Source organism: Puntigrus tetrazona, chromosome 23 (genome assembly GCF_018831695.1).
Source record: "Puntigrus tetrazona isolate hp1 chromosome 23, ASM1883169v1, whole genome shotgun sequence".
Classification (NCBI taxonomy): Eukaryota; Metazoa; Chordata; class Actinopteri; order Cypriniformes; family Cyprinidae; genus Puntigrus; species Puntigrus tetrazona.
Window position 1 is genome coordinate 13,107,174 of NC_056721.1, and position 9,337 is coordinate 13,116,510.

Here is a 9,337-nt window from a genome sequence, read left to right on the forward strand (position 1 = left end):
AAAAACGAACAAAAAATGTTTTCAAATTGTCATGTTGTGTTATTACTTTATTTTTGGTGCATGTTTACTCTTTTAAGTGTTGAGTGTTAAGTTTCATTTTCGGGAGATTTCATTAGCGTTTGGGTTTGGTTTGTTGATCTTCAAAGGGCAGTTAGTTCAGGTGGATGAAATGCCTGTAACTCACTTGAGGTTTTAATGTAATCACATCAGTGTGGCAATAAGTTTGAACTTGCCTGAGAAGCTAAAAATCAATTTAGTAAGGTCTTTCACAGTGTATTAAAGCATTTTTTTTATTACAACCTAAATGGATTGTAGCTTAATATCACAAACATGTTAATGTTATTTTAAAATGTATGTTAATTATATATATCTATAAAAGAGCAATTATAGCAGATAAATCCAAATGAACTGTTTGAATAACCTAAGATACTTGTTTTATAGACCACTTACTAGATTGGATCTTAATAGACAATGTCAATTAAACAAAACAATGCGCATAAAACAACTCCCAATACTTGTGATATGCTGTATAGTTAACCCAAACATAGACAGAAAGCGTTTAGCATTTTATTGCAGTTTATCTCGGGTCTGAATTGCAATGTCTTTGGAGTTTAATTTATATTATCAGAGAGAACTAATTCAAACTGGACTAGAATTTATCAGTATACAAAATAGATGTTTTACATAGTCCTTTCTTAATTATATTTTACCTCAGATTACACAGCACACGATACAATATAATGTATTACATAAAACTATAAAACGCATTCAAATCTATATAATTCAACACAGTAAGGTGATTCCCTCTGCTGAAGTCGAGTTGCGTCTTCACACCTTAATGGAAGATATTAAGAAATTCATTTAATTAATTGTGGATGCATAGCAGAAGAATAGAGTGCTGATGTCATATTTATGTTGATATTTTCGAGAGCAAAAAAAAGACTTTTTTTTATCTGTAACACTCTCATGGAGTAATGAGAGTAAGAGAGCGAGATTCCTCTAAATAACAATCTGCATACACAGCTCACAGAGCCGATGGGATAAAATCTATAGGTTGCCTTTAATGGAGGATCAAGCAAAGCATTGATTTTTTTTTTCTCTTCTCCATTTTCTACCTCCTTGCCTGAAATAAAACGATGCACCGCATTGGGACAGAACGCTGCAGTTGTCCAGGAAAAGTATTCTTAGAAAACACTGTAATAAAAGGAGATGCATTTACCTAAAATTAATCCTGGCCTAAATAACAGACACAGAAATCCACTTCAAGCTGAAATATAGGCTACTTTTTTGGGAGGGGGGGACAAAAACACCTTCTCTCTTCAAAAACCTTTCATTATCATAGATCCAAAATAAATAAATAAAAAATAATAATTAATAAATAATGATATAAGAGGTTAAAAAAGAGACCAGGATCTTGAGGCTTGATGGAAGTTCATATTGCGCCATCTAATGGTGTATTATAGTGATTGCATGTGATTAATTATCAATAATTGCAGGCACATGTGCAATGCCGCATTGCTCGCGCGCATACTTTCACAAACTCTCGCATTTCCGGTTGGAATGCAGTTGTATTTAATAATATTTCCGCGTGAATGATATTTGGGATTAACCTTCTGAAGACAAAAAAATGTTGGTCTTACTACAAATAAAAGCAAAAAAATCCTTTAATTTTCGCTAGTAATGTTCCGTTTCGTCGACGTCCGTGAATCTTTTAAAATGTTAAAAAATGATCTAATTTATCGTCAATTGTGAGGAAAAGGAAATGTAAAATGTTCTTTCTAGATTCTCTTTTAATAAACAAGACTCGTGAATGGTTTCTACTTGCGTGACTTTGAAGAGTCGTCAAATGAATCAGCGAACGATTCCGTACGAATCTTTTAGTGTTTTGAATCAAAAGATTCACTTGTTGAATCACTCTCTAAGGCTCCTGACTAACCTTCTCAAACTTTTAAACGCGAAAACAAGGTTCTCGAGTTCGTCTGCTTAGATTCCGCGGCTGGGACGCACATTAAGTCTGTTTTTTTAAGCCCGTAAGGCGTATAGTAACAAAAAGCGAACGCAAAATCCAGCATGTTTTGATTTGTTATTGTCGAGACATTGTTTCACTGCCTCAGCAGTTGTGAAGAAGCTGTTGGACCGGCTCTGTAAAGCCTCAGGATCTTAAAGCCCGTCTTGTTTTTCAGGGTAAAGATTTGTCAAGGGAAAAGTGTACTGGAACTCTATTCGGGTTACAAGTGGACTCGATGCTTTAAATAAGACTCGACTTTATCGAACTCGGAGCAACCAACCAAACCAGGCGCTTGTTTGGAATTTAAAGCCTCTAAAGAGAAAACCATGGCCGAGGCGAACCAGACCGAGGTGTATGTTTACGAACAGGTCGTTATCCTGACATCCTGTGTGCTTTCGTTTCTCGGGTCGCTTTTGATCGTGTGCACGTACGCGAGATGGCACGACCTGAGAACTACACCGAGGAAACTGCTCGTGTTTCTGTCCGTCACCGACCTCCTGTCTGCGCTCTCCTACTTTTACGGAGTTTTGAGGATGTTTGACTCTGATTCTGGGGACTGTATCGCGCAAGGAGCGGTCTCCACGTTCGCCAACACAAGCTCGTTCTTTTGGACCGTGGCCATCGCTATTTACCTGTACGTTTTTATTGTGAAGTCCAGCCAGAGGCAGGCCGACAACTTGGTGCTGTATTTTCATCTTATCAGGTAAAACTACACGAAGCATTCCTTCACTGCCTGGGAACTCTTAAAGGAACAGCTCACCTCAGAAACATGCACTCGAAATTAAAAAATATATATATTTATCGGTGTGGCGTAAATTTTCTTCCCTTTTCCAATTTTCTTCCGTTCTATGGAAAAACAAGAAGTCACCGTTAACTTTAATAACTTTCAATTGTTTCCAATTCCCTGTTATGAATCAATTAAACGATTTCTAAGCGTTACCTTTAAATTTGTTGTTAATTATTATGTTTATTAGGCCTAATGGTATAGCGTTAAGTAAATTAGTTGCTGTAGTTCATTTACATAATAACAGATTTCTTGGTAACACTAGAATAATTAGTTAACATTAGTTAATGTTAGCGTTACTGAACTCTTTTAGATAATTCCTTCCGTTCAGATATGTAATATTTGTTGTTATTATTATTATTATTATTTTACAATTTTTGATACAGTCTGAAATCTTAATGTTGCAGAAATATAGAGTTCATGGGCATATGTCATGCTTATGTTTTAATTTAACAGGGAGGTTATTTCCTGTATGTTACAGTGATTTAGGAGATCTTTTTATGTAATATTGTATGTTATCAGAAACGTATCCTTTCAGCTGCACTAAGAAAAAGGGGTCTAGACAGTGATTGGTGGTTAACTTTAGAAAAGGGATTCTGTGTCAGGGAAAGTTGTGGTTTTGCGGCCTGATCTTGTGATTTGTGGTTCATGTCAGCTGGGGCGTTCCTTTCGCCATCACTGTGGCAGCCCTGTCCCTGCACAAGATCGGCTACGACGCCTCTGAAGTGTCTGTGGGCTGGTGCTGGGTGAACATCCAGGCTCAAGACCATGTGCTGTGGATGCTGCTCACGGGAAAGATCTGGGAGTTCATCGCCTACATCACGCTGCCAGTCCTCTACATCCTCATAAAGATACACATTCATAACGCAGTAAGTCCACTGCGGCTCATCGCAGGCAGTTTAACGTTGCAGCTTAGCAGAGGTTTGCATGACATTTCCATGAACTCATAATGTGTGCAGAGGGCGAGTAATTTCTGGAATAATTTCCAGAGCTAATGTGTAAGGGAAATATCATAATTTCATTAAGAAAAAGTGATAGGCCTGGAAATGTCATGGATGTTGATACAATCTTAAAAGGTCATTGAAGTTTTGGTCACCGGTAGGTTTTACTAGTTAAAGGCTACAAATTGATACATTACGGGAATTTATTGGTGAAAAGGGGGTGGGAACCCTATAAAGTTAATTATTTGAGAAAATGAAATATTCTGCAAATGTCCCACATTCTTGTCAAATAACTGCAAACCACATGCTGTAGTGATGGGGGGGGGGTGACACATTTAATTTGAGGTTTAATACTCTTGATAGATCAGATAATAAAATGCCAGAATTTTCACTACAGTTAAAAGTTCAAATTAAAGTCCCTTAGTTCCACCAAGGCTGAATCGTGAAAATTATTACAATTTAAAATAAGTGGTTATATTTTACTATATTGTAAATGTAATTTATTCCTGTGATGGCAAAGCTGAATCTTTAGCATCATGTTGAAAAAAAGAACAGCTTTTTAAAAATAACAATTGTCTTTACAATTGTCTAATCGTTCTTTTAATTCTTGCTGAATAAAAGCGTGAATTTAATTCTTTTAAAAAAAACTTCGACTGAATTTCCCGAACGTCAGGATTTTTATTTTAGATGAGCTTTTTGCGCAAGTCTAAAGAAGGCTGATAACTTTTTAATGCCCTTGTTCCCTGTGACGTATTTAAGCACGCGGCCCTGTCTGAGTACCGTCCCATCCTGACCAGCAGCCCCGTCTCTCACTCGCTGTCTTCCATGGCAGACAGGAAGCTCACCCTCATCCCCATCATCTTCATCATGCTCCGCATGTGGAGCACCATCCGCTTCCTGCTGCTCCTGACCGACTCCCCCGCGGGACACAACCCCGTGCTGGTCACCTTGCACGTGAGTCACCCGGTTCCGCTCGGTTAGCCCGAAATCAACTTTATTCGCATCAAGCTGAAGTCCCATTCACGCAGTTTATTTGTATACTTCATCAAAGCCGTTTATCCGCACTTGCCTTTATTGCACGCGGCAATCCTGCTTATTCTGCCGTCACTGTTTTTAACAGGGAATTGGAAATACCTTTCAAGGAGCAGCGAACTGCATCATGTTTGTGCTGTTGACTCCCTCGATTCGATCGCGCCTGGCGGCTTCGCTGTGCTGCAGAGGTCAGGACAGACTCTGGCGTGCGGAGTCGGCGTCCCAGAACCGGGCAAATGCATGTGCGCACCGGGAGGAAAACGGCAACCCCCAAAACTCGGAGAACAGCGAGGGGTAAAAGCTGCCGCGATCCTCCAGCTGCTGCAGCGCGTTTAACTCTTATCTGAACGGAGTGAACGCTCTGACTCCACAGCTCTGTGTTGTGGTTGTTGGAGTTACATCAGAGCCTTACACTCAGCCTTCTTGTTTGACCGAGCGCCTTCACGGATTACAGGGGACTTGGTCACATGCACAAAACCCGTAGAGCATGGAACACAAACGCACTTTCTGTTACCGGTTTAGCTCAGCACTTTAGGCGAGAGGCTTTCTGTCTTCCAAATCTGTTTTCATTCTGCTGCCGCAGATATCTCATGTTCATTTAAATAGAAATGAGATCTGTAGCTCAGGGGAAGCGAGGGATACAGCAGTTTATTATCTAGTGACCAAAATGGCAAATGTACTGTGAAGTGTTTTTACAAGGGATTTCTTCCCTCTTTCTCCTAACAAAGCATTCTTAATGCAATGTTATTACTTTACATTACATTTAATATGTATTCTTAAACCACAAATGACGTGTTATATTATGTTCTGTTTTTATATGTACAAATGGGTAGTATTGCTTGTCATAATCTTTTTTTTTTTTTTTTTTTTTTTTTTTTCACTTTTCTCTGTAAAGAGTTACATGCACTTGATCACAACACGCACATTTAATGTTACTTCACACAATGCCTTAACTATGACGCAATGGGGAAGTAGTGCCTTTTAATCTTTGTATCTGATAAATTATTTAGTTATGAATTTGTATTAAAGTTATATTTTATCATCATATGAATTAATTTCAATAAAACCATACCTGTCAGAATTTTTATACTATTATTATATGCTATTATTGTATTCATAAATATTTTGGATTAGCTTTTGTTTATATTTTTAAAGTTTTCTTTTAGTTCGATTTTTTTAGTGTGTGTGTTTTGTCATTTTTTGTTATTTCGTAGGTGTATTATAGTTTTAGTTTTTATTTATTTCGACTTAGTAAATTTAGTGCTTTAATGTATTTATTATTTTTATTTTCGTATAGTTTAGAATTCTATGGCAACACGATGAGGTTCATTAGTTACACAGGTACTTACACTTAAGTACAATCTTGATACACTTTATTTTAAGTAGCTTATGCTGCATGTAATTCTAACATGTAATAATAGCAGCCTATTAAATCTGCATAATTATAAACTGTAAGTATAAACTGTTCCATAACTTAGGTTAACTGTAAGTACATTTTGTTTTATGTGAGTACAATACTACATTGAGATGTAGGCGTTGCATTTAAAAAAATAGAGAAAGATGTGAAAAAGCAACAGGGGTTGTAATAAGCAGACTAAATATTTGGAGAAGGGCTACTACATCAGCAGTGAAGTCTTTTTCAAAGTCGTTTTCACTGGAAAATCCAGCATTGGACATTTTGATGAAACGTTACAGGCTCAAAAAAATATTGAAAATGAACTGCATTTAAAAATGTGAAATATACAAAGAACAGTAATTGGCAACAAGATCAATAACACGTATTTTAAAAGACTGAATAACCATTTCATGCTGACCTCATTCGTTTATTTAATCTTCACATCCTCAAAACTCTCAGGGGTGTTTCCCCATCATGAACGTTCTTTCTTGGCCGTAATATGTATAAGGTTATGGAAAAAATCTGCTTGGTAATTATCCGTAAATTATTAAATGATTGCGCCGGCACATTCTCTCAATCCTTGACATTCAGTTGAGTCTCGCTTGACGTTGGCTAATATGCATTTAGAGTGAAGCTGAGCTGTATCTCGGCTTCTCTAAATATTTGATAATACATGCTGTATAAGAGACTCGGTCTATGCCGGTTTCACCACAGAGAGGATGCAGAGCGACTTCTCCATTATCTCAGCATGATATCAGATCTGCTTTCAGTTAACATGAAGAGGAACTATTCCGGGGATAGCAGGGAAAAGGGCACTGGCTGAATACAATGGCAAATGTTGTGCTGATTGGTTATGCGGGCTGAGGGAAGAGGACGTTGTATACCAACGTTTATGGTATTGCTAACCCCGAGGCAGTGTGCAGTGGACAAGCCAGTCCTGTCCTCTGAGCAGCTCATAACGACGGTTTATTGACAGAGCGGAAACAGCAAACATGGCTCAACAGTCATTTCTGAATGATGTATCATTAATTTTGGCATGGACTGGAGTGCAGAGTGTTTTACAAGCAAGCTGGGACAGAACCATCACTTGATTTTGGTTATTCGTTTCAGAGGCTTGTCACAGCATATTATTAACAGAAAACAGATATACCACATAATTAGCATAATATTTACTTGATTCACGTTCATGTATTTTATGTACTGCAGAGTTTAAAGTGTGTATAGTTTAATAATCAATAATACATTTACTGAAATTACTACATTTATAGCAAATACTATTTTTTTTGTCTTTTGAGAATTTTGATTTCCGAGTTTAAATTATTAATTTTAATTAGCCTACATTTATTTAATTTGTCACAATACGTACTCTGAATTTGATTATTGTAGTACAATTTTAATTAAATCTTACAAATAATTACATACTGTGTGTTTATTTTCAAAGATACGTTTTACATTAACGTATATTTCCCACCCTCTGGTCTCATATTTTTAAAACCTATGGCTGTTTTTGGTAAGCCACTTTTCTTGGCCCTTTATTCACTTCGGTGTCCATCGCTTGGGCTCGTTACAGCCCTTAGTGGGTGTCTGCAATGACTGCATATCACTGCAGAGGACAGCCACCTAAACGAGAGCTTTTTTAAAGCCGCACTCGCAGACCTGACTGTGAGGACACACACCTCACCACAATCCCCAGTGGGCTGTTCAGCCCTCGACCCGCTGAAATAAACAGCTGAGGATCTCTGTTTAAGTTGATGAGGTCCAATCAATTTGATTAATGAGTTGCTGAAGGAGGAATAGGAATGAGAGAATCTGCAGTGCTGCACTGCAGGAGGGAGCAGATACTGGTCAGACAGAGACCCCTGCTGTCCGTGTCACGCTCACCAAAGCCTTTTTAATGCTGCTTTTCCACAAAACCGCCTCTGTTTTATTCCTTTTCAGTCTTTTACTCTATTGTGGAGTGAAATAATAATTTCATTATTTATAAGTAGCCTAAAGAGTCGTTGTTCGGAGGGGTAAGATGCTTTATAATAAGACCTTGCAATAAGGCACTTAACCATGGTATGGCAAAATCTTGTGCGTTGTGTTTTTTAGCATGTCCAATATTATTCACACAGATACTACAATGGAAATACGTGGTTGTCAAAGTTCAAGCGACGCTATGTTATTGAAAATAAAACACGTGGTACGTTTTTGTTTTGTTTTGTTCTGTTTAAAAAAGAAGAAGAAGATGTGTTTTTTAGATTAAACCATTTGTGCTGTGCTGTAACAAACAAAGCTTATCATTTGCTGATTTTTAGTGGAAAACATCAACCTTGGTCAGAGGTCACCAATTAGTGGGCTGCAGTTCATATTCAGCTCCCAGACTGGTTCAGCTTTCACAAAGTATACGCAAGGCAATACTATCTCCATTCTTTCTTTTGACTTGGGTTTAATCTGTTTAATCTGCTTGGCCCACCAACCTAGAAATTTGCAATAAATATTCTCGAATTGCACGTTGTTTAATTGCATAGCCATACAAGATTTTCTAGCCTGAAATAGCTTAAGTTATGATTGTCCGGACCTTTGCTGGGAAAGAATTTAGAGATCTGGCTTCTTTAGTCAAGAAGAATACCTCGTCTGTGTGTGTGTGTGTGTGTGTGTGTGTGTGTGTGTGTGTGCGTGTGTGCGTGCGTGCATACCTTTATGCTCATTTTATTAACTCAGCAGCAGTGGAGCTAAGAAAATTGTATATGAATATTCCTTTTCAGAGTGTTACTGAAATCCTTTTATTTCTGAATACATTGTTTTTCCTTTAGAGCATGACATTGAGTAATTATTCAATTACAAACTCCCCAAGTTCTGATACGCAAGGGATTTATTATTTTCATAACTTAGGTGTAAACCAATGATCTTTTTATAAATAGGGTCTTAATTAAAATATGTTAAACTTGCAGGTTGTGTGTGAAGTCCTGGGTATAGAGGTCTGTTAGAGGACAACCAGCATATATATACGCATATTATTATTTTCATTGATACAGTTTGAGTTAGATGTTTTAGCTAAAAGACAAAAACCCCTTGCATGCACACTTTTCACCTATAAGGGGCGCAAACGTTCTCCCAGTATATATGTTTCTCTTTAGTTTTTATGAATTCTGAAAAAAAGAAGACAAATAAAAGAACTGTTTCGCCAGTCTTTT

At 37.4% G+C, this 9,337-nt stretch overlaps 1 protein-coding gene across 1 annotated transcript; it reads left to right on the forward strand.

Moving 5' to 3' along the window:
- Positions 1-1,880: 1,880 nt before the first annotated feature.
- gpr157 (G protein-coupled receptor 157) lies at positions 1,881-5,856 on the forward strand. The gene is made up of 4 exons (XM_043224011.1): positions 1,881-2,711; positions 3,448-3,661; positions 4,493-4,687; positions 4,854-5,856. Exons 1-4 carry the CDS (start codon positions 2,335-2,337, stop codon positions 5,061-5,063), a joined length of 996 nt encoding a protein of 331 aa, XP_043079946.1. The 5' UTR covers positions 1,881-2,334; the 3' UTR covers positions 5,064-5,856.
- The last annotated feature ends 3,481 nt before the right edge of the window (positions 5,857-9,337 follow it).

Coding starts and splice junctions, on each gene's coding strand:
- gpr157 (XM_043224011.1), top strand. CDS start 2,335: ATGGCCGAGGCGAACCAGACCGAGGTGTATGTTTACGAACAGGTCGTT. Junction 2,712..3,447: donor CTGTATTTTCATCTTATCAG/GTAAAACTACAC, acceptor GGTTCATGTCAG/CTGGGGCGTTCCTTTCGCCA. Junction 3,662..4,492: donor AGATACACATTCATAACGCA/GTAAGTCCACTG, acceptor GACGTATTTAAG/CACGCGGCCCTGTCTGAGTA.